Here is a 26542-nt window from a genome sequence, read left to right on the forward strand (position 1 = left end):
GCTCTACTCCCAGCTGCCTGGGCTATTTATAGGCCTTGTTTCATTTCCACACCTGCAGGGGGGCAGAGTTGTCACAGTGGGCCCACAGAGGCTCTCTGGAGTACTGCACGGGAATGAAAATGCACCTTGCTGATGCAGGAACTTATTCTTGTCACTCTCTCCCTGCAGACTCGCACGGCACTATTTTGTTGTGCTTATGCGGTGCAGTATGTGGTGCAAAGATAACGCAAAAAAAGCAATGCGTGTAAATACGATTCCCCCGTGAGTAGCGTGAGGTGTATTGACATGGATTACACTTTGAATAATCAGGTGTTTGCAATAACACGCACACACACACACAGAGCAGCTTGATATTATATCGGCACATTCCCTCACAACATCCTGCATGGACACTACTCTTTTTAAAAACTTGATTAAGCAGAACCAGCTAGGTGATATGCAACAACACCTTAAAGTTGCTATTTTTCCTCCTACATTTCTGTTTTTTTCCTGTCATGCTTTTCTACTCTGGATGTAGTGGGCTGAGGATCCAGTCAGCGGATTACATTATCAGTCTGACCTAGTTGCCAGCTATCTCCTGAGACCTGAGGAGCCAGGCTTTCTGCACAGCCTTCCGCTGCTACAACACGCACACTGTGTAACTTTAATTTATCAGGGGGAAGAGGAGGGAGAAATGTGACAGGTTGACAGTTCTCTTTGCCTGCCACTCTGAGCACTCCCCTCTCCCCGCAGTGTGCTGGTTAAGTGTCCTCGCTATAGAACAGTGCATTACAGGAGCGACTATTATTCAGCGCCCTGGAAACTCATCAGCTAGGTTGGAACCCTCTTATTAACGCGAACACTTAAAGTGAGATTTGCACGGAAATATGCGATTCAGGAGGTGACGCGCCGAGCTATTTTTTTCTATTTTGTCTAAAAAGAGCAAAGAAGTCGATACACGATGTAATACACGGGAAGTAGTCACGTCATTCGCTTATGCACCTAAGCAAAAGTCTAAAAAGCAGTTCGTTACAAATAAAACAACGAAGAAAAACAATACTTAATATCTCTATGGAAATATAGGTGGTACTATTTAAAGTATAACAAATACTGGCTATAGCCCTGAAAATACTTGATCTGGGTCACATGTTAATACATATCACCCAGGCTGTCACTTTATGATTATCATTATAAAAAATTGGAATAATAAAACTAACCAAACCAACTGTTTTTCCTGCAGGTTGTTGTGGCAAATTAATTTAACAAATGCAAGGAGGTGCTCAGACTAATCTTATGTGCAATATTACAGAAATAATTCTGACCTTAACCTCAGAATTCCAAAATCTGTTTCAGAATAACTTTGGCGTTTGGACAGTTAAGTCAGAATTCTCATTTTCCCCTCTAAATTCCCATTTTATTGTTATCATTTAATGTCAGAATTCAATGAAGTTTAATGTTAATTTCAAGGCTACAGTCAGAATCTCAGAATTCTGACATTTGTGTCAGAGTAACTTCGGAATTGTACACCTGGTGTCAGGATTTGGACATTCTGACTTACTTTTTCTCAGAATCCTACGATTTGTTTCAGGACAACTTCTTTTCTCAGCGTTCTAAAGCTGAAGTCAGAATTCAGATTTTGAATAAATCAGAATTTATTCTAACTTACTCTGTTTTGTCATCAAAATTCCAAAACTGAAGTTACATTTCTAACTTTTTCCATTAGTATTAAAAATCTCCGACTGCTGACAATAAAATCAGAATTCTGATTCTTTGTCTCAGCATTCTAAAAAAAGTCACGACCTATTTTTGTTTTTTTCATGCGCTCTAATCCTCATGATTGAAATGGGATTGACATTTAGTTTTTGAATATCACTATTAATGTCGTTGCAGTTATCTTGACAACCCTACTTGTCGTATTTTAGGTGTGAAATGTAAGGACATTAGTGGAGTACTTTGGTTTCTTTCCACCAGTGTCATCTCACATTAAGAAAAAGCCACTGCCTAAAGTCATATTAATAAAATTATATTAAAGCGCACACTAGCAGAAATTATTTCTTACTGTAAGAATATGGCCTCCATACTGGGCGACTACAGGAGCGTTCATTTAATTTCATAAAGTCAATCATGTAGCAATTAGTCAAGGAAAGGCATAATAGGCACGCAAAAGAAACAATTTGGGGCTGTTATTCTGAAAGCACAAAGGACTTTAAAAAATCACAAAGCAGTTTTCAGAAGCAGAATTGAAATCATGACAAACTCAGACATGTGAAAGGCAGCGCGATGACAATATAGTCTGAGAACAAAAGACTGGACTAATCAGCCTGCAGATTTAAAAAAAAGAAAGAAAGAAAGTTTCCAACAATAGCAGCTCTGACGCCTGGAAAAGGAAAGACGAACCAAAAAATCGGTACGGCTCAATTAAATAAAACCTTGAAAGAAGAAGGGAAGTAAAAATTCAGGAGAGGAAATATTATTTATCCTCCACGTTGAGCGTGCGGTGATAGATGATCAGTCGAAATATCAAAACAGGCTGGATTAATGGAGCCATTCTGAAATTGTTAAATATCAACATCTCACATAATATTCAGGCTGAGGAGAGCCGAACGTGCATATGAAAGATTTTTGGGTCATGACTGTTTCCCCCAGGTGGAAGAAGAAAAAAAAGAAAAGAAAAAACAGCCAGTATGGTTTTTCTGTGAATATTTGGGGGTGGGAGGGAGGTGGAGGTGGGGAGGAGAGGAGAGGGGAGGGGGTGCTGCCAGATTAGGCTACAGCCTGTGCCAAGGTTATAAACAGGCTGTTATCAGGCTTCCAAACAGAATAATCCTCCCTGTATCAGCGCCCAAACATATGGGGCCACACAAAGCAGCAGCAGCCCCTGACAGACACCCCCTTTTAATTACACAGAGGAGGGGGGCAGGACCTTTCTTCCAGTGCTTTTCCCTTCTCCGCTTTACTTTCTCTCCGTCTGGCTGTCTTGGAAATATATTTATTCTCAGATGTAAGATTGCATTTGTCATAAAAAAAGAGCCTACAAATGAACCTTAGAGAGTTTAAATTGCCTCAACGTTTTAGGTATTTTAGATTAGACAGCTGGTAGATTAATCTATTAGATGACTGTGACAAACAGTGATAATTCATTTTTTTTGGAATTGTATACTATCTTTGGGATTTCAGCTGTTTTTTGGGCAAAAAAAACCAAACAAAACATAAGAACATATGCAAACACACCTCAACAGTGAGTTCCTGGTTCAGTTCCTGTCTGTCTGGGCCATTTGCTACATATGTCTTGTCTCTCTGCAAAGTATCAATCAACCAAATGCTCATCAACAATGAAGTGATCTTAAAAATGTATTTAAATATGTCATTTTATGCTTTTTTTCACTTTTCATCCTTTGTCCATATTGTATAGCTGAAAAGATTCAAATGACTAACAGACAATAGTAATATGATGATGGCACCTTGGGTGATTGATCAAAGCAGCTATGATGGAGACTTTTAACTATTGTGTAAAATTAAATTCTTAAAATCGAGAAAATATTTTGAAGGTAAAATAACAGCTTGTTGCAGTAGTTTAGATATTAGAATAAAAATAAAGCTATCAATTCAAAAACATGCAAAAAAATTGTGTGTCTGTTTCAGTCAGCGTTTAGCAGTTTGAAGGGGGGGGGGGGGGGGGTTCTTCCCATCTGAAAGAGATAAATTCCTCATTCTTTTATATACTGCCTACAGATTTTAAAGTCTTGTTCAATAAAGTTTAAATGTCACAGAGGTATAATAATGGGGATCATATAAAAGCTGGGCTTGGAAAAGCTATGCAAAAATGATGGCGTCCCGTTCAGCTCGTGCAATAAACTTTTATTTGGCTGAATCGGCCAATAAAAGTGAGCTTTGAAGGTTGTCAATGGGGAGTAATTGGTCCATTTTACAGGAGCGATCATATTTCTTTGAGGCTTCTTTTTTTTCCTCATAGTGCGCAAATGAGTCTCGACACGAGGAGAATCTTCTCGTTAGGAATGTGACTTATCCACCAACCTTCAGCCAGCACAGAAGGGCGTATAAACAGCGACACAAAAAAACCATCTGGAAAACCGATGCAGGGCAGGTAAATGACACCATCTGCAGCTCCGGTCGCCTGCGCTGCAAGCCCTCCTCTTTTGTGAGATTTCACCATGAATGATGGAGATACACAATAACGGTGCACGCTTTTGGCAGCAGCAGAGCCCATTTCACACACCCCCAGACAGAGGGAAGAGTGTAGACCTTAATGACGTCCAATCTTCTCTGTCACGCCGGGCTGAAGGCTCACCGGGGCAAAAATCGACCGACAGTTCCAAGTGCTGTTAACCGGTTTTGAGAACTTCTCGCTGATTCGCAAAGCACACCTTTATTTCAAACGCGGCTGTATGTCATCGCTTTCTTTTCCCACAATTAAAGTCGGGCGATCACAGATCGAAAGTTGGGCAGACACATTCACAAATATTCAGCGGCACAGCTTGAAATGCTGGCTCTTATAAAATAAGATGCTCAGTCTGGAGGCAGTTTCGCTTGTTTCAACATACCTGGTGAGACATAAATGTCAACCACTGTAAACAAACACAGTCCAAAGAGGATGATGAGCTCAAAGAAAACAGAAGGGGTTACCTTCATTTGCCACAGACAATCATTCTGAGATCTGAAGGCCTTTTTTTTGTCTATGAGCCTTTCAGACCATCTCTGTCTGAAGTCTTTTTTCTTTCTTTTGACTGTGACTTTAGCTTTTTAACAACAAAAACATGTGTTGCGGCTCGTAACAAATAAAATCAGCGGCTTCCTCTTTTGATATTTTGAAATGGCTCCTTGAACAAATAAATCTTATGAACCCAAAGGTTTTTTCAATCCTGCTTTCTCCTAATAACTGAATGACATTCGGTAAAGTAATACTCATTTAAGCGAAGGAGAAAAAGAGTTTTGTTTTTGTCATCAGGTCTGGGCTAGCTCGCCGATTCGATTTCACAGCTGCAGAATCATTTGGTAAGAAAATATCTGAGTGCAGCTGTAAGCCAAAGTGTCAGCGTCTATCCATCCTGGTAGAAAAGGCCCAAAATAATAATCAAACACTCGAGCCTCTTCGGAGCAACGCTGCCAGTGCCACACAAAAGCAGACAGACAAATACAATGAGTATCTCCACACCCCTGCTCTGACAGGAGGCGCTGGCAGAGTCGGGGTAAACGGACTGCGCTGTGCGGCACAGCAACCCCTAATGATCTCCCCTCTGTTTCAGCGGACTGAGAAAAGCCATTACCTCCCGCCACATTACCCTGCCATCCCTCACATGGTGGATGGCTCCTCTCTCCCATGAGCACCTTGCTCCAGTCATGGCTGGCAGTGCTCACCTCCTTACCGCCTCCTCCTCAACCCCGTCCCCCCCCCTCCTCCTCCCACTGAAACCCCCAGCTCTATACATCACATTTAACACTTTGACACTAACAGTCTATAATGTTTCTATTCTACAAAATCACTCTGCCAACTCCAGGATAGCAGAGCAGAGTCTGAGGAAAATAAATACCACTCTCAGCCGCTGGCAGTAAATTCTAAAGGAAAAGGAAAAGTACAAAAAAAGAGGCTCTTATACACTCGGCCTCTTCACTCGCCATCTAAGAGGTCTTCTGGCCGCAGTGGAAGCGAGGGGGTAATTTCAGTCGATAGACATTACAGCTCCCACTGACAGCAACAGCTCGCGCTTTTTTGCATGGAAGATCGTCGGCGTCGCACAAAGAAGCCACATAAAACCACGTTTTCCGAGACGTGGACGCTCTTCGCGAGCACTTTATCGGCGTATGAAATAAACATCTCGCTGCTTTAATTATTAAAATCAAAAAGTGGCATGAATAAATAAAAAGCAGCCTGAATAAGTGATGCGACAAGACAAAACTCCAGGCATGACCTTTGAAAGTGTCTCAATGTGTCAGCAGACCAAAATAGAGGGAGGTGCTTTAAGGATGAGGTTTAAAGAAAAGAAAAAGAAGGAAGCAAGGAAGGGAAGAAGGAAAGGGAACAACTGGGGGGGGAAAAAAACACCAGCCATAAATGAAACACGTCAGAAGAGATTAGTCTACTCAAAAACAGAGGAGAAACAATAAACATAGAAGGCACCCACACCTCATTGCATTACAATTTGTTTCTTTTGTCTCTCTCTTTAATATAAGTGTTTACTTGGGCAAAATCCAATCATTTCATTCTCTCCAAGCGTATTTCATGTATATAAACAAACATTTGCTCGACCTCACTGGAGTATTAGCTTTAATGTATCGTCAGCAAGCCTGGCTTTGAGAGGGCATTAATTTCAATTCGCCGATTTAAACACTCCAGTTTGTCGCAATCCTTCATCGCAGTACGCCACCAAGTCAACACACACAATGGGCCTATTTTTCAATCTAATGGCGGGGGCTTACTTGCCATTAGTTGGGGGGGGGGGGGGGGAGGAAAAAAAAACTGCTTTTGCCTTTTGAACAAGCCACTCAAAATGTAACCCTGCATTTCAAAATGAATTTGAATAATTAATTGCAAGTTAAAACAGCCCACGAACCCCAAGAAACGGGCTGGGGGGGACGGCAGCTCGGAAATATATTTCTTGCCCCGAGGCCAGGAGATGTCTCATCTTAGAAAGCTGGAAAATCGCGTGTTTGAGGATAGAGTGTGTAATCTCCAGTGAATCTAATGAAACAAAGTAAAAGATAACGCCACATTTCATCACATTGGAGACAGAGAGCTTCCTCTGGCTTGCCCTTGAGGTGGCAGGAATCCATAATCTGAGGAAATCAGTCTTTTATGTAGTTGAGGTATCACGAGCCCCTATTTGACCTGACTCTCGCGACAATTGATTTATGAGCGGATCGGATACTTGAATCAAAAGTCTACACCTCTCCCCCTCTCTCTCGCTCAAATGATTTATTTTGAAGACAAGGCTTTCTGGAGAAAATATTACAAAACCAACCACCGTCACAAGTCATTTCGGATGGCACGCGGCCCGTCGACGAGACAACGGGTCTTAACCAAAAATGTGCACTTGATGATAATAAAGCACATCTGCCATCAAAGCAACACAATCTCACACATGTCAATAACGCACATTTACAGAATCTGCCTCTTCTCCCGCCGTCCTTGGCCCATTCCTTTGCAGCGAGCTTGTCTTTATTATTTAATTAAGCCACTACGGCCATTACATTAATAATTGAGTGTGAGAGGAGACCCAGGGCAGCCGCAGGCTCTGGCGCATTGGGCTTCCTGGTGAGGAGTGTATTAAAAATGTGTGTGTTTATGTCCCCGGGGCGTCTGTCCTGGCTGCATAAAATTGAATTGGTTATATCTAATATATCATCCCCTAAGGGTGACTGGGAGGGTGAGGAAGAGCAGGGGAGAGCTGGGGATGGTCGCATCCTGCCAGCAGGGAACGAGTCTTAGAGATTCAGAGAGAGAAAGAGGGAGAGAGAGAGAGATGCATGAGGCTGTGACGTTAATGTCCCTCAGAATCAAATCGATGGCTGTCCGAATCCTCAATGAGCATGGCCTTAAGCTACGAAGCACAAGACAAGCCCAGAACCAGATTAAACCCACTCGTTACCGCAGTCTTTGTTCACTTCTGGTGTCTGGTGATGCATTCAGTGCATCAGTGAGAATGGGTGGAGGATTTCTTATGAAAACGGATTACAACCGGATACCAAATACATGCGAGAGATAGAAAAACAGAGAGAGGAGAAGAGAAAAAAAAGCTTATGGCATTCATATGGATACTAAGAGGATGAATGTTGGTGACAATGTAAGTGTCTGAATGTAAAGGCAGGAGAAACATCACTCATGATCCCTTCCTTTCACAGACTGAGGGGCTGACTGCAAATGCACTCTCCCTCTCTGTCTTTCTCCACCTCTCCTCTTATCTGCTTTTCCCACCATCCCCCCGCTCCCACCTCCACATCCAACGAGCTCTTGCGCCTTTATCCAACTCCTGCACCTTTAAGGCCTCCAGACTCCAGAGGAATGAGCATTTTAACACCACCATTAAGGTCAGGGCCTAAATTATTGATCTGCCACCTCTATCAGCATAACGGTCACGTAGCCAGTATCACAATCTAACCCTCGGCCAGCTCGCTGCAGCTACCTCAATTAGAGAGAGATTCTCATTACAAAGAGAGACGGCGAAAGTGAGAGAGAGGGAGAGAGAGAGGGAGAGGAGAAATAAAAAAAGAGAGAGAGAGAGAGAGAGAGGTCCACGTCGGATGATGAAAAAAGGGGACAGAGAGCATTCTTTACACCCACCCTCCGCCTCCTCCTCCTCCTCCTGCCCCCAGTCCACCTCCCCCTTCCCCTTGAAGTCTCCCATCATCTCCCCAGACAAGACCCAAAGATGACAGGTCTTATCCTCACCAAAATGCGGGCGATAAGGCAGCTGTAAAAGAATAATAAAAGAATAATGCATGGAGGATGAAAGAGGAAGGCAGACAGGGAGTGAGGCAGAGAGAGAAAGAGAGAGAGAGGCAGGCCAGGGAGGGGGCAGCAACATAAATAAAGATGCGGCACTGTAGGGCTGGATCTCCTAATGAATTCGGAAGGTCCTGGATCAATAACATCAGCACGCTGACGACACATCACAAATGCCAAAGGAGCCGTCCGCTTCAAGCGGCGCCTGAAGAAAAACAGACGTTTACTGCGTGCCTCTTCTTCTTCTTCGCAAAAATGACCGAGAGCGTCGGAAATCGTTGAAAACCCCTCTTTTAAAAACGAGCCAAAGTCGTGAAGTGTGTGTTTGTGCGCGATACTGCTGCAAGGAGCATCAGGAAACAGGAAGCAGCTTTGATGCTTGGTAATGGGGATGATTTCCACCTAGGAGATGCGGTTGATAGTGGCCGTGCTATCAATGCCATTAGTAATGCTGATGACAGATGGTTTCTTTGTCTCTATTCAGATTTATTTTCACAGCTGTCAGAGGAAAGAAGAAACACACTGAGTACATCATTACCCAGAGCAAATAGCCTGAAATGAAACAATCCCTGATATGACGGTCAAAATGTCTGCTGATCTGTGGGGGGGGGGGGATAAAAACTGGAGTATATGTTAGAAAGTGTTATAGCAAAGAGTCTCTTAAAAATGGATCAAAGCTGAAGTTGAGGTCGGTCTCGAAAACGTGCCCTCTCTCCCCATTCGCTCATACACAATCATGGCCTAATGGCATCCATTAACATAATTGCCAACATAACTAGTGTTCCGTGTCTGAGAGCCGTTCCCCAACTATACGGGGGGAAAAAGAATACAGATACGGAAAGATGAGAGGAGATGAAATTGAGCCAAACTGGGACCATCCCCAAAAACATATTGTGGGTGTTCAAGCTGGAATCGCCTCCTCCTCACCCGCTTTTCAAAGCTACAGCGCTTTGTGGAGACCCCCTGGGAAGACTCTGGCATCTCAAGGAATGTGATGCCAGTGTGTGTGTGTGTGTGTGTGTGTGTTAGAGAAAATTTTTTGTATGCAGCACAGATAGCGGGTGAAAGAGCAGAGAGCTTCCTTCACATGTTGGTAGCTGCCTCTGCGTTCAAAGATTGGGCCCCGACGCACCAAACACAACCTGCCAGGCGAAATGAAATTCCCATTATTTTTAATTAATCCCTAATTAAAATATATTACTCCACAGATTCCACAAATCTCTCTTAATATGCAAATGTGGCCAATTCAAGGATATTTACATGTCATTAATTAAGGCAAGCACATTCTCTTAGTCTAATGAGCTGTGGCCCGGGTCTGCCAAGGAAAACTAAACACTGGGCTCAGGAGTGAGTAAGCACAGCCACGGGGGGATGCTGAGTCTCTGTTGAGTCAGGACTATCAAACACTAATGCCGGGGTGAAGTAGACAACAGCTCTGCTTGGGCTCACAGGAAAGAAATCCACCCTGAAACAGTCTGACATCATTAAAAACTGCTACCGGTGACGGAGCTTACATCTGTGTGCTTTTCTTTTTTAACAGCTGGCGTGTGATCTTCTCAATCCTGAGCATAACTGGCCAAACGCAGCAGCTGTAACATCAAACTGATGCACTTCAGCAGAGCTCTTTGGTTGCTATATGCTACAACTTCATGTACTTACATCTGCTGAAAGTACGGCTTAAACAAATAACAGCCTTTCAGCGCCGGTGAACAATCTTATGTTACTCTTTGATTTTGTTTCAGCTCCTTACCGAGGCCCTCTTTTTTACGGCTACGTCAAAGTCTGAATTTTATCATCATGACGTAGTTTTTCAGGGATTTTTTTTTCTTTGCATTTTTTAGAAACTTTAAGATCTTGAACCAAATTTAAAGGTGTGAGTTGGAACAGTGTTTGGATGCATAGCAAAGAGAATATTAAATTACTACTCTGAGATACAACCCCATTCCCAAAACACTGGGAATGCCCCACAACACAGGACAGTATACATGTTTACCACTGTGGACTATGTGAATTGGCATTGTCTTGATGATATAAGCAACACCTTCCCTGCTCCAAACCCATATTTATGTAAGTCAGAATTAATAATGCCTTCACCATCTGCACTAATGCACTTGTGTTATCATCACCACGGATGTTCACTTTTAAACTGTGGTGCTTATGTAAAATTCAAACTGAACGCTAATTAAATAAATGACATAAAATGGCTCAATTTCAGCATTTGAGATGTTGTATTTACCGGTCATAAATAATATTAGACAATCACTGAATTCTTTCTTTAAATGGAAACCTGTCTGCAGTGTACTGCCTCTCTCCCAGTGACATCCGAGACAGGCTGCAGCCCACCCATCCCCCCTTCCCACGCCTCTGAATTGGATAAGCAGGAAAGGAAATAGATGGATAGATGGATGGATTGCTGGCACATCTACTGTATGTCACTTGAGTTTTGAAACCATGCTCTTGCTGCACTGCATGTCAGCAATTTGACACCTTCACTGTTTACTCTGTATTCAGGAATTTAGAAATTTAAGTATTTACACCACAAATACTGTGCAACACATGTCCTTCAAGTTTTGCCACTCAGAAAAAAAAACTGCCATGAAGCAATCTGAGATAAAGATAAAAAGATAAAAATATTCACAAGTCACTGAAATATGCAACAAGGACACGCTTCTTCATTACAGGCCTCATAAAAAAATGAAATCACCTGCACCTTGACCAGAAACAGCACTGAAATTACACTAATGCTAATGATCCCATAACGTAACTTATTCAAATGTTTGAAGGGCAGACCTTATCCAATCATCAAACATCAGAAACGTTTATACAAAAATAATAAATGATTGCACGCATACACAAATGAGAGGATACTTGAGCAGCAAATATCAATTAACAATAATAATTACTGCAACTGGATAACAAGCTCACATTCTGGAAAGACCTTTTATTGCTCATGTAAATGCCTCCAACCCCTAAACACTCACCACCCTGCAAACACATGGCCGCCCTTTTTTGTGCTACTGAGACGTCAAAGCCAATTGTCCATTAGTAGTTTAAAGTCAGCCCTCAGGGACCTCCTAACAGCATCGAAGCCCCAATCAACAAGTCACTAGTGTGATGTATTTATAAAGTAAATATCCAAGCTTATTGGATACTTCTTTTGACCACCTCTTCATCAGGTCATTTTGCCGAATGTATTAGTTTTCGACTTTTTAAACACTCGCCTGCTTTTACAAAAATGTAATTTCATACTTTTGTGTTATTTTACTTATTTTACTTTAACTGCACACCAGTGCATGAGTAGCATCAATCCCAACACCAGCTTATTAATAATTAAAGAGAACATGTGTAGTGTATCCAACCACTTCCCCAGTTGTTACACGGATACTTTTCATGAATATCATGTTGTATGAGGTGATTTGAAGGAGAGTGAGGAAATGAGCTGGGGTAAGATGTACCTTGCTCATCTCCTTGTTCTCCCCTTTTCCAGCTGCTCTAATTTGACACCTTGAGCTGGGAGAGGGCGGGGGCGATGACGATGGGGCGGTGGGCAGGGTTAACTAGGTGGGGGAGTGCAAAGACATAGCGGAATTCATTAAGAATAGCAACCTGTCTCTCCCCTCAACCTCCCTCTGACGGTAATGATATCCGAGGTTAGCAGGGAGCACACCAGCCAGAAGATGGGAGGAGAAACAAAGACAGAAAGAGGGAGAAACCGAGAGAGTGGGGAGCTCCGGAAAATTAGAAAGACCTCAAATACATCTATTTCCAGTGGAACAAGTTCATGGTTCAGCTCGTACATCGGGCGCTTGCACTGAACCATCTCACTGAGGACCCTGTTTGCCTGGTTGCTTCTGAGTGTATTTCTGCATCCTGTTAACATTCACATGAAATGAAAGAGGTTTCAAAAACTGTTATTTTGCCTCTGACAGTCCTAATGCACTATGATGACATACCAACAACCGACTGCAGACCTTCGAAAAACCCATTTACGCCACACTTTGTAGGTTGGATGGAGTGCAATCAGACCTTTTCAACATTGTGATTACCACGTACTGGCACAGTAATCTGTGGCTGAGGAATTGGCTGGCTAATGGCAGTTTCACATCAGCCATCTATAGGGACCTTGCAGACAGGTAAAGTGGTAGTTGCAAGATATTGAAATGGCCAGTGCCACCTGGGATGAAAGGCCTTTAAAAAAAGTATTAAGAACTTATTTTTTCCCCCCACTAGAAGCAGAGGCACTGAGTGTAAGACGAGCAGCTTTATCTCTGCAGTGACTTAAAACATCAAACACCTCGCTTTCCCTCACAGCCACCGAAACTGCAGCTTGATTTTAGAGCTGGAGGGGGAAATGATTGAGGGGTGAGAGGGATAAAAAAAGTTTCAAAGCTGAGCTGAAATCCTCGCTGAAACAGTGTCCCGAGACCTTTCAAACACTCATTTCCATTTATCTAGCAGCGACATTTTTCATGACGTACTCTCTGGCAAACTATCTGACTCATAAATCCAATTCAAGCCTATTACTAGAGAACTTTTAAAGCTATCCTTCATTAATGTTAATGGGGGTTTTTAGTGGAGGCCAGTGGTGGTTAGGACTACATGGCTGCTTTCCCAAGCTTGTTTAACAGGCTCCAGACAGAGATGGATGCTTCTTGCAGTCCGATAGGCTCTCAAAGCCATCTATCACCCAGAGGACCCACCCACAGAGCTGGCGTTCCATAACAAAGGGCAGGCAGGAGAGCTCCTGATTGACAGCTTTATGCGTGTGGTGGCTAGTCAGACAGCAACGAGGAGACACGGTATCTGTTTGTGGCCTCGGCGCTGGCCCCCCTTTCTGAAAATGAGTTGTGAAGAACAGAACAAAATAATGAGTGAGCAGGGGAATCGATCAATATGCCGACACGCGAGATAAATGAGAGAATCAAACACACGCACACACACAGAAAAAAACCCCATCCCTAATGCTGCTGAGTAGGTACAAAACTAATCAGGCAAATGAAGCTGCCTGAGCAACATAAACTGTGAATGGAGAGCAGTGTTAAGGCATAAACAGTTATTATCACAAAGATCATTACCCTTACACCTCCAGACTCACTAATTACCACGGTAAACAGCCATACTCTAAAAATGTATGGCTGGAGCATGCAGTAAAACCCGCTGCAACATGTAAATGCAGGTACGAGTCACAAATAAAGGGCTAACGCGCTGCTCAAAAACACTAAACTCTATAATAACATATATTTTAAAAAACGTTTAAAAAAAGGGCCAAGTGATTTGCTTCTGTCACAGCTGCAATCATTTTACGAGAGGCCACAGTAGCTCTCAGGGTGTATATATTCTCGAAAGGCAGACCAAAAAAAAGGAAGGGGGTGGGGTGTTTCAGAAGAGACACACTAAATTTGGACAGTAAGTAGTATCACCCCGTCTGCGCGGTACACCGCACATTCGCAACGCCCCATTTAACCGCACACGGCGCTTCCCTCTACTGCCTTCATTTGCATACTTCAGCGGGGCCCTGACGGATGAAGACGGATGGGGCAAAATCAGCCTCACTGAAACAACTGTTTTATCAAGGTTAAACTATCCAAGAAGCTCTTAACCCCCACGCCTTTATCACACTACAGCTCTCCCAATATCAATCTATCAATATGATCTTATCGGGAGGGAGGTGGGAGAAGACGCTCTTCATAAACTCAAGTAATAGGAACATAAAGGAATTTTATGTGTTTAGGGGAGGAGACTGCTAAACATGGTGCTGAAGGACATCAATAAAATCCAATAAAACAGGCTGCAAGGTGGTGGCGGCAAAGCCAAATAAAAAATAATAGAAGAAGAGCTGCTCCCCTCAAGGCGTGAGAGGCATGCGTGGAGTCACAGGGTCGTCGCTTCATATCTTGTGAACGACTCGTGAAAGCATCGGCGAGAAAGCACTAAAATCCTCCTTTTACAACATGGCGTGGGGGAACCTGCACATACTGTCATGCGGTCTGCCTCGGGGAAGTCTGAAAATAAATTATCTATGTATGCTCACTCGCTGAAACTTATTCAATGAAGTGGTAATAAATGCATGTCTAATATTACTTGTCTTTGTGTCACGTGACCTAGTTTAATGTAAAAACGAGAGGTCTTGTTAGGTTAAACTAACACAGTTTGCCTTCCTGTAACAGCAGGCCATGCCTGTGTGTATGTGTGCACTTAGAAAGTGAGGGATTTCGAAAAGGTAGTCCATAAACCTAGACATGAAAATAAGAGTAATTAATAATGCACGCAATGGGAAGATTCCTGTAATTCTTCAAATGAAGTCAAGCTGACTACGCCCAGAGAGTGACATCAGAGCATCTACCCCTAACCTTCAGGCCTACCCGTACCTATAAGGTAACTTAAGTGGTAATTAGACTTATACTGGAGGCTTTTGCTAGCTTTACGGCCTGTGACGTTTATTCACACAGATATGTGAAAACACAGATGTGCAAGTTAATTTATCATGTCATTCTTTTTATCTTCATAGAGAGACAGCAACAAACGGCTGTTCACGAACACCAAACAAATGAATAATAAATACATACAGGTATTTTTCTTTTTGCAAGCTACACTTTTTATTGTATGAGATGCACAGTTTCAGTGTTTGATGAACACTTATTTACACATATTCATAACAACATATTCCGGTGACCCCAAAGTGCCCCTGCACTGAAAAATGTTGAGCAAAATACAAAGAGCATACATGTAACGTACACGTAACGCCAACAACGTAGTGTAACGTCAACATAATACACATACGCATACACACAAAGTCAACAAGCTCATGTAATGTCAACAGCGTGCACATGTAAAGTACCCACAATATTAAATATGTACACGTAATGTACATGCAATATCAATAAAGTACACGTATATGTAATGTTCCTGTAATTTCTTTCAAAATTTTTATTTAGCTTTTATTTAAACAGGTATTCCCGTTGAGACTCGTTACAAGAGATGCCTGTTTCAGGCAGGTACAATGTACAATTGTACCAGTTAAATGGGGGTGTACATCCCATGTCACCTTTCATTTTGAGATCAGCTACTGCATATATAATTTGTAAGGATTTGAATGTTTAAAAAAGCATTTTAAATGTCTCCCAGAAGTTATACAAATGTCAATAATCCTAGTAACCAAGGTAGTTTATATACTAAGTTTCATAAATTTAAAGTACACGTTATGTCACCTTTCATTTTGAGATTAGCTATTACACCTAATATATTTGTAAGGATTTGAATGTTTATGATTTTAAATATTTCCTAAATAATATATATATATATATATATATATATATATATATATATATATATATATATATATATATATATATATATATACATATATATATATATTGTATGTCGTAAACTATAAGTATATAGTTTATATCCTTCGTTTTATCCAGAATAATTGCATCTAGGAAGAGTTAGGGAACATACATACACTGTGATCATCAGTGCTAAAATACTAAAACCACTAAAGGCCGATAAAAACTACAAAAGACCATTGAAAGCCAGCAAGTCTTCATCTTAAAAGCACCAACAAAGAGCACCCTTTGATTGTAATTGGAAAGCTTGTCCAGCAATTTTAGACTGCTGCTCCAACTTAAACTCAGCCTTACCCACGAACCATGATGGTGGAACAGTTAAAAGACAGTTCTTCTGAGGATATGAGAGACCCAGAAGGAGAGTAGAGACAGGGAAGATTTGAAATGTACCCAGGTGTCAACCTATTCAAATAAAAGGATCTTCAAATCAGTTCTGTATTTAACAGGTAGACGGTGCAGAGAAGACAGTGCAGGTGTGATTCTTTTCTCTTTTTCTGGTACCAGTTAGGAGTCCTGCACCAGCTGCAGGAATAAGATGTTTATGTTTGTTCCTCCATACTAAGTGCGTGAACACCTGAAACTTTTGTAACAATGCCAAAAACAACCTTGCGGCATGATGGCATCCAGGGTGGCAGTATTGCCAAAACAACACAAAAGCATCACACTGGCAAACTGTCAAACAAAGATTAAAACTATATAAACCTTACACAAGTTATGTTTCGATAGGCTCCAGCACAAGCACTTCTCAGGTGTCACTAGCACAGCGTTCACACCTTATGCAGCGTTAGATAGCCTGACATTCGGAGCATTAAGACGACTTTTATGGCCCAGAACAGCTGATGCAATTACAAACTGATACAGAAAATAACAAATTGCTAATAGCATAAAAATACCCATAAACCCGCATGAATATACACAAATCATAAGAGCAAACTACATCCTAACTTTTAATCTTTTGAAGGGTAAAAACTCCGTTAGGAGCGGCTTGGTAATAAATGAACAGAAGTATATAATTTGCTGATTATGCTCAAGTAGAAAAAAGAAAATGACAGCAATTAACATAATTTCAGTAGGAGTTAACTGTCCAGAACTAACATCGCCAAAGGCAAGCTGGCAGACAGAAGGCACAGTGGAAATCCACAGCTTTCACTCTTTGGGTAGGGGATACAGATTTTTTACTGTACAGGGAAGCAGCAAGGAGGCATCACGGCATTATCAATCCTCATGGCTGTTACTGCGAAAATTGGGTACGTATTTAACCAAACAGAAATTGGTTTGGTTAGTTTTCACATTGAAAACATATAATAGTAACGAGGCAACGGATATCTACACAAAACAGATTAACATAAAACTTTGAGTCAAACCTGCTGACGATTGAGAAAATCGGCGCTGCTTCTAATGTAATTTGAGTTTAACGAGAATTTATATGACACGAGTGGCATTAATGTATTCCTTTCTAACAAAAAAAAAAAATCTTTCACTCTAACACCCTTTTTTGAAAATATTCCTGCATGTTGAGGTTTCCCTTTTTTGCCTGCCTCCATCAGAAGCAGGCTTAAGGGCCCTTATCTTACTCTCAGAGATGGTATTTACACTGCCAGGTGGCTAGGGCAAGTGCTGACCTGTGCTAACATCCGTGCTCTCGCCCCACTGTGCTAAATGCTACCTGTGGTGTCACATTTGCCAAGGGAAGTGATCCAAAAACTGCAGGAACCCCGCGTCTCTATAGGCCCCACGGAATTAGCAGCAACAATCCCCAGAGACAGCCTGCCTGCCTGTTTCTGCCCCTGCAACACACACTGTGACACGCGCGCAGAAATAGTACATACTGCACACCACACTGAAGATTGCCAGCAAGAGACTGTTTGATTTTGCAGCCACAAAAACAACTCTTTGTGTGGCTAAATTTATCATCGCTCTCCGCCACAGTATTTGTGTCTTTCTCTACAGTTCAATATCTCTTCTCTGCTTTTCTGTGTGTGTGCGTGTGTGTGTCTGTATTGTTCTTTGTCTGTGCCTTTCCTTCCAGCGAAGGTGCCGAGGTTACCAAGGCTCATCTGTGGCCCCTTTTGTCTCTCACGGCACAGGCGAGGTTTATTAACATAAATTAGAATAGCTCACCGAGAGAGTACCTTGTCGCTATGCGTTACCCACGGCAACCTCTCCTCCACTCTCAATCCACCTGAGCATGTGCGTGTGTGCATGGTTGTGTGTGAGTGTTTGTGTGTGACATAAAGAGAGAGAAAGATAGAGCGAGAGAAAGAGAGCACACACTCCCCTGCATCTAAATGTGAAACTCTGAAATGAGGGAGACACATCCACACCCATCTCTCCCCTGTCCTGATTAAAATAAATGGTGCTATCTGCACTGCATGACTCACTACACCATGGCATTACTATCAGTAATTGAAACATCCAATCACTACTGAGCCATCAGCCTCACTGCTCTCCCCCATCTGACTTTGTGGCACCTGATTGAACGTCACACTGTATGGGAAGTAACACAATATATGCCCACGAGTTTATCCGAAGAAATGTTGAGGAGAGACACAAGAGTACCGCATCGAATAGCTGTGTGTGGATGTACAGTACATATTTAAATGTGTGTGTGTGTGTGTGTGTGTGTGTGTGTGTGTGAACCACTCAGCATCCTAAGCAGATATCTAGTGAGAGCCAGGCAGCCTCATTGATTGGTGTTGATTCCATCTGGGCAGCGAGCAGCAACTGACAGTGGATCTAAGCCGCTGCGAAAGGCAACCATTAATCTTGGTCCTGTTTAAGCAGCATGTATTAATTTGTGTCATTTTTACTAAGTCAGCCAGGGAAGAGTGCTTGCCATTTTATGTTTGACTGTTCATCGAAGTCAGGGGGTCCTTTGTACGACCCCAGCATGCTGCCAACACGCCACTTACATTTTAGTGGCAGGGTGCCAGGAAAACACACCTCCATCAAGAAAATCTGAATATGTTATAACTTACATTTTTTGGCAATAAAATATGTGAAAGTTATTTAAAAAAGGCCCAAAAAAACACCCAGTATAATTCAAAGGTAGGAGTGTATGGTTAGAGCCCCATGAACATATCAATAATAAGATCTGCAGGTGTTTCAACGCCAACAGTATGAGGATATATGCGTTTGCCAGTCACGCTGCGTGAAGCAATTCCATGAGACTGTGGAAAATCCAATCAAATCCAAACAGCACCAATAAGAAAAACAATGGGTGAGGCAATTGCAGTTGCAATAATGTCACCAGAGCTGTTTTGTAGACACTAAAAGCTGCTCTAGAGACAAACATCTGATAAAAAAGAAACTCCACTCTGCCATAGAGCAAATTTCCTCTCTAAAGCAATTTTATATTCGATAAGTGGGAAGGCATTCTTAGCGTAATGGATCTGAATATGATCTCTGTCAGAAAACTAAGAACACAGTCTCGAATAAAAGCCCGGCGTGCAGAATGGTCAGCGCTGCTGCATCAGATAACCAGACTGAAAAGTGCAGGAAACAAACTATAGAAAGAGACGCAATGAATTCATATTTCTCTTGGATAGGTGAGCCGATAGCTCCGTCTTTCTGTCCCTCTTGTCCTTTCAGCGAAGGTGAAGCAAACAGACGTGGACGGCAGTTTAACTTGTGACTACGTAAAGAGGACAAAAGCAGTGGAAAGGTAAACACACATTATCATTGTTTTTGTGTGCTAAAGAGGGCGAGAGGTCTATAAAAATAAGGAGTGAAAGCAAACATAGAACAAGCCCAGCAACATACCTATATCTCACACACAGACACACACCCTTCCCATACATCGACACACAGAATATGACCATTCTACAGCCAGATCTGTTATCACGGCTAATTACAACTCCCACCTCACATATACAGGGCTGTAATTAGCCTCTTAAAACATGATTAACATGTCTCAATTAAGCCAGTCAACATTTGCATAATATATTAGCTGTCCTAATTGCAAGTGAGTTTATATCAGAGGACTGGAAAACAGCAAAAATACTTGCTGTTGCCCCTGAAGTGAATATGTAGTGAGCATAAATATGAATATAGAGGAAATGCCAGTGAATAAAAGGGAGTCCGGTCTATTTACGTATGTCATAACTCACTTCAAAAGCAAAGATAAACTGACAGTCAGCACATCCCCTCTCCGACTATACTTATAAAAATATACTACATGTTTATTATTATTCACTTAGACGAACATTTCTGGTAAGTAGAGGAAGAGTTTTCCGATAAATGCATAAATCAAAGCCAGGCAATATTTTTCTCGGGAAAACTTCGCACACATTTTGAAGTTATTTATTTGAAGTTATTTATGAGAGAACAGGCAGAGTCCTGTTCAGCCTTATTTCCGTGGAAACTAAAACATAGGGGGATAAACTGCTGCTTCGGCACTTCCAAGCCGGGGACAGATATACAGTCTCCCAGCTAGCGCGGGGAAACCAAGGACATAGCCATTAGTTTCAGGACAGCGCCACATTGGAGACTAATGCCTCCATCTGTCACTGGAGATGAGAGGAGGGTAACAAAGAGAGGCAACACTAACCCCTGAACTCATCATGGACAGCCATGTCAATTAAATACTGAAAAACTGCAGGACTGGGAGCCATAGTGACCAGTTTATCCACAGCTGAATTGAGCCCAACCAGTACCTCTGCAAGTGTTTAACGCTAATGTTACAGAAAACGGTAATTTGACATTATTGCCGTGCACCTTTGGGTTTATTTCAGTCAAGCAAAGCAGCTCTGACACCACTTATTTGATTAGTAATTAGTGAACAGTCAAAGTCATGATCCATGATGCTCAATACTGCTATTTACTGCTATACTGATGTTACTGAATATGATCACTTATTCGTTTCACTCATTTATTTAAGCAAAATGCCAACTCTTGTTGGCTTCACCTACTGCATTAAGAAGCTTTGCTGTTTTTCATGGTAAATAATACATATTTTCAACTGCTGATCAAACAAAACAAAACATCTGGATATGCTGCTTTATCCTATCTGGATTTTGCAGTGATGGCATTGGACAAATATGTCATCCATTTATGGACTGACTAAGTCTACTGCTCAATATTACACTTTTTTTTTCAGTGCTCTGCTTCCTTAATTAAAAGTTTGGTAAACACAAGTTGGTGCCTCCCCTTTCCTGCAAAGAGATGCTGATGGAGATTCTCATTGATATGATTACCAAGCTAATGCTAAGTATGCTACCAGTTGCTACTCATCTCACCTGGTCATTTACAGGCTGCAGTGTGTCCTCGTTTTGCTGTTTTGTTTCAATCCATTAGACTGTCCTTGTCTTTTTTTTAAGGTTAAAACAAAAACAATCCCATATAATCTGAATTACACATTGGCAGTCACCAGTTGTTGGGTTGTTAGAGACCATTTGGTCCAGACGGTATTATTGGTTAAACTATCATATAGTTTCCAAGAACTATAACTGACAACATGTACAACCAAAAAATCAGCTTTTCTACAATGTAAAACATTATTTTCATAATAAAACAAATTAGTAAACTGCCAAAGTTTACCTCAAACTGCAGTAAGTTACAGATTTTCTCTCGCTTAATAAACTACTCTGAAAACAAAGTGTTATGCTACAAAAATGAGGTGCAAATAATAACCTGACAGTAAGTCGCTGTGCACCCACCTTTACCTGACATATTTTACAAAAGCAGGTGCAACACATTTATATAGCAAGACAAAAATCAAGTCCTTACATCATTTTGTAATAAGTTTATAAATTCAGCAGATAACAGGACTTGAACCCTTTTTTATTTATTACTCATCTCCAGTGTAACTATCCTTTGCCCATACCGAGGCTCATTAGCTTTAACCACTTTACCTTTGTTAGCTTCTTTAAAATAACCATGTTCAGCTGGGTGAAGGGGGGATTTAAGTGTCTGATTAAAGTTTGTTCTCACTAAAGTTTTTTCTGATTGTCCCCCCAAAGTGTACACGCCACTTTTTGCCTGTGCCACTGTGCCCAAGTTTTACATGCAACGAATCAGGTCTGGGCTGAGAACACTGAAAATCTGTGCCTGGCTGCTTGATCTGTGCATCTCTACTATCAAAGAGTACTCTTGAGCCATCAAAACAAAAGCCGTCTTCTTGACACTGAAAGAACAACATTTGCCCAAGAGTTCATGACACCTCCAAAGTGACCAGAACAACACCACTGTGAATATCTAAATTGTGTGTACACGTCCAATTAGCGGCGCGCACATTGGGGGGGGTGGGGGGGGGTGGGTGGGAGCGGAGCGTGGCACTTAGCGGGATGGACTGATTCAGCAGGTCTCCAGCTTTGATAAGTTCAAGCGGTGTAATGCATTATCCGTCTGATCACATTAGTCATGCAGGAGCTCGCCATCTGACCCGAGCCTGCATTGGAGTAATGTGAGGCTGCTGACAAGAGTGGCCTGACGAAACGGTCGCAGGCCCACAGATAGACAGAGAGGGAGAGCGTAGGCCTGAAATCTGACACCCAGAAACACTGACTTGGTGTCTGGCTTCTCTTACTTAGTCAACCTGTACGTGCCAGCTTGTCTCGCCGTAATGGTTACACACAAACAAAGACGCTCTCCAGTTCTCTTCACAGGATGTGAAGCAAGCACAGGAAAACAAATTCTAAGTGCTCTCAGGAACTGCAGAAACAATGATGATAGTTTAAAAAAAGAAAAAAGTCGAGAGGGGCCAGAAGACGGGTCAAACAACCCCGGCGTCGAAAGGTACGACTGTAAGTTGTAACACGAGTCTCTGTCGCTGCTTTTCCATCGGCCAGCGTGTGAACCTGAGCTTGTTTAAGCTTGCTAAATACTCTAAATCTGTGACACAGGAACGACCCCTGCGCAAATAAACAGGGAGTGGGGGTGTGTGAGGTCATCAGTTAAGGCCTGCTATTGGCATGTGCTCCCGCCTTGTTTGTCAGCTGCTTGCCAATGGACACCTCACTGCTCTAATGTCCCATATTGCTGCTGTCAACACTCGCACCACAAAGAAGAGGCGCGTACAAGACACACACACACACAGACACGTGAACATGCAGCACCTATAGATGACGTAAAGAAGAAGGAAAAAAAACACTTCCTCTCTTCAGTTAAAGGTCGAGGAGAACGCGTTGCTTCAAATCTGCCCTGCTGTACTCATCGCCCCCTGCTCGCTCTTCTTCTCGCAGACACTCTCACTGCAACAGTGTAAAAAGCAGGGAGAAGCTGACTCTTTATAAAGAATATAAAAAAGGCTGACAAATTACAGGCTGTACTCCGCTCGCATACACTGCACTCAGCACATTTGGCTGTAAATGCCATGGTGAAGGTTTGAGTCATTTTCTCTGTCACTGCAGTGAAAGGATTTTCAGTTTCGTCTGCACAAACCTCCTATGGGCGAAGATGAGCCGCGGCTCAGCTCTTCAAACGCAGACAGGGAGGACACAGAGAGGCAGCCATTCACTCTTGATTCTCTCACAAATTGCTTGGGTTATTCTTAACTTTTTATACGTCGTTCTGTCGCCATCAAAACAATGTAGCTATTTAGAGCTCGCTGATTTGTGGTTTGGGAGAAATGTTCCTCAGCCACATTTTAAGTAAAAATAACTGATCCGATGCATTAAAAAAAAAGAGAGAGCGAGAGAGAGAAAATGTAATCCACATTGAATTGAATTATGTTCCTTTTCCAAACTTGGTGCTAAGCGGAGGGGAGGGCAATTTGCAGTCTGGGGGGAGCCTCTCTCGTCAGAAGCCCTGTGAAATCCTGGTTGCCAAGAACGGTGGGAAGAGAGGAGAGGCAGGGGGGAAAAGCCAGGAAAAGGTCCAAGTCACTTTGTTCTTCTTTTTGGAAACGAACTCTGGTTGAACCCGGGGAGACGCCAGACAGTTTACAAAGAGCCAGGCATTACTCTCTGACTTTTCCAAGCCTTGCAATTTAGAAACAGGGCCCCAGCCTGCTATAGCTTCTTCCTCATGGGCTTCACGTTTTAAATGTGACGAAAATCAAGTGTCTGCATGTTCTCTCTTCATTTTCTTTTTTTTTTGTTTTTTTTGGAGGGGGGGGGGGGGGGGGGGGGACTGTGCCAAACTCTGACTCATAAGAGTGAAGCTTCAGTGAACAACAGTTCATGTTAAATTAATGAAAACGACATTGCCTCCATACAGCACAAGCCCCGTGTTTATTCTCAGCTGTCTGCATGGCTGCGACGCGACAACCGAGCAGCCAAAGTGACAAGGCTCTCTCAATAATCTCAGACAGCTTCAAAGTTGTGTTCACAGATAAGGTTATATTGGATCTTTTGTTTTATTTCCTCCTCTTCAAAAGCAGCGCTCTGCCACATCCCTCAGAGAATAGTCACAGGCTTTCATCATGTGAGGAGCTCTCCTTTTAATCTGCTGTTAAGAGAGTAATAATTCACACATTCCTTTTCATGACTTTGACCCAGGCTGCAAACATAAACAGAAAATCCCCTTGACCTGTCTCTGCATGCAAAACAGCTCACTTCAGCAAACACCATCAAACTCGGCCAAGGAAAACAGAGAAGAGAGGAGCGAGAAAGAAAGAAAGAAAGAAAGAAAGAAAGAAAGAAAGAAAGAAAGAAAGACGGTCCCAAAGAGGCCCAAATGTCCAATGAGAGCGAGCTATCCAGTGTCAGTGAGGTTTGTGAAAGAAAACATGATGTAAATACATAATTACTGGTTTGGGAGAGTCAAGTCTAGATAACCGTGACCTCTGCTTTTCTTTAAAAATGCTTCAACGATCAAAAGAAGACACCAAAAAAAGAGAGAAAAGAAAACAAGTGATGCTGACACACAAGGAACTGGCCATAAAAGTGACCTTACCTGTTTTCTCCTTTATTTCACATAAGACGTTGAAGAGAGCCGGTTTCATTCTGTGGCAGTTGAGTGCATGTTTTCTAAAAAACAAACAAACAAAAAAACAAAAAACAAAGGAGGTATGGGGGGACAGGACACCACTTTCCAAATCAGTATTCAAACAAGTGGCAACACAACTGAACTTGCTGAAATCCCCGAAAGGTTACATTTTCCCAACATATCTCAGCTGATTGTACTTCCAAGCATGCAAAAATATAAAACTTACAGGAGCCAAAGCATGGAAAAATATATATTTGTTAAAAAAAAATCAATCCATACTTTGTGGGTATAATTATTTTGAAAATAATTTAAATGCACAATGCATGACTTCAAATCTTTGGAAAACACAGATTTATCCTATGCAGCATCCAATAAAATTCACTCAGGTACTACAACTTGCCTCAAATGTTTGCTATATGTATATTTTATTGCTAGTGCAGACTATAGAAGGGGATCTGCAACATGTTATTACAGCATAGGATTACAATGTAAGCTCCTTTGTAACAAGGCAGAAGACTCTCACTTTGACTGAGGTGCCTCAGTGCTCCACAGCTAAAACACACCCCTGTGTCAATCTCATATAGCCACGCAATCATTTATAGTTTCGATATATTACCTTTAAAAAATGACAGAAAAGTTTTTGCAAAGAATTTACCAGGAATCGTGACAAGTTTTTAGGGTCTTTCTTTCGCTTTCACGCAGTCACGGCACTTCGGTGGGCGTAATTGCTTTCATTTACAGGCAGTCTTGATCCGAACCACAATGTTATGATCTCTCTCTCTCCCCCCCCCCCTCCCCCCCCCCTCTCCATCCCAAATATTTCCATTTTCACGTGAATAAATAAAGTGTTTTGTGAAGCCTCACCTCGCCTGTGCTTCGTCTAAGCTTTGGTCTGTGATGGTCATTATTTGCTGTAATATGTCTCCGATGTCCTGCTTTCTTCCCTCTCCGTCCGTCCCTGCCGTGCCATCCTGCATATGCTGCGCCAGGCCAGGGTGTCCGGCCATGCCTACCCCGTGGGAGTGCATCAGCCGAGGCTGCTCGTCCATCCTTGACCACGGTCCCTGCTGCCTCCACTCCAACTTTTAAAATTTTAATATCAAGGGGGGGAAGGGGGGGAAAATAAAGAAGAGAAAATATCCTCGGAAATTCCTCTGGATTCCTCGGTGTCTCTCTCCCAGCCCACTCCTCCTTTTTCCTTGGTAAGCTTTTCTGGATTTGGGAGGAGGGAGACTGACAAACCCTCTCTCTCGCTTTCTCTCGGTCTCTCTCCCAGCTGGTTTAGGTGAAATCTGATCTGAATCGCTGCTTTAGGCTTTGGCCACTCCTGCACCGCTACTGTAGGGAAGGAAAAAAAAACAGGATTGAACATTAAAGGCTCCTAATGTGATTAAAAGTGGAGAGCGTTGTGCTCCTCTTATGAAACCTCCGATATAGTCAGGAGCTTGATGCGCCAAAACGCGCTAAAGACTCAACTTGCCTTTGAAGGTTTTGGATACAAAGTACCACCAACTGTTATTGTTTCGCTTATGTCTGGTAACTGACTCATAATCAGAGTGTGGATGAAAAGCCTCCGCCCCTCGAGCCACGATTGGAGAAGAAGAAGCGCGCAAGTCCCACCTCGGTCCTCTCCGAAAACGTCAATCATCTTCCTCGGGAAGGTGGGACACTGTAATAAACATAAAGAGATGTGACCGGACCGGGTGGCAATACAGTGATGGATCGAGGGTGCATATGTAGCCTAATAAATAATTGTGAGTGGCAGTGGAGCTCTGACCCAACAGGACAGCATGGTGGTGCTCGGAAAAGACACTCTGTCATCCGGACTATATATTTTCCTGCTGAATATTTACACCCGTGTAATCAGTCAAAGGAACAATAAATCAAGATG

The 26542-nt window shown here is 42.3% G+C and overlaps 1 protein-coding gene across 5 annotated transcripts in view; it reads right to left on the reverse strand.

Moving 5' to 3' along the window:
• The window catches only part of pbx1a (pre-B-cell leukemia homeobox 1a), a 50624-nt gene extending 24363 nt beyond the window's left edge, over positions 1-26261 (reverse strand). For 4 of the 5 annotated variants that reach the window (XR_014870962.1, XM_085142044.1, XM_085142042.1 and 1 more), the window contains exons 1-3: positions 26132-26261; positions 25516-25989; positions 24619-24692 (exon numbers count right to left, since the gene is read on the reverse strand). Coding sequence is in view for 4 of the 5 variants with exons in the window: in XM_085142044.1 (XP_084998170.1) it covers positions 24619-24692; positions 25516-25700 (259 nt within the window). In the remaining variant the exon portion in view is untranslated. The other variant, XM_085142041.1, reaches the window with a different exon arrangement.
• Between the last annotated feature and the right edge of the window lie 281 nt (positions 26262-26542).

The sequence above is a fragment of the Neolamprologus multifasciatus genome, chromosome 18 (assembly GCF_963576455.1).
Source record: "Neolamprologus multifasciatus chromosome 18, fNeoMul1.2, whole genome shotgun sequence".
Taxonomy (NCBI): domain Eukaryota; kingdom Metazoa; phylum Chordata; class Actinopteri; order Cichliformes; family Cichlidae; genus Neolamprologus; species Neolamprologus multifasciatus.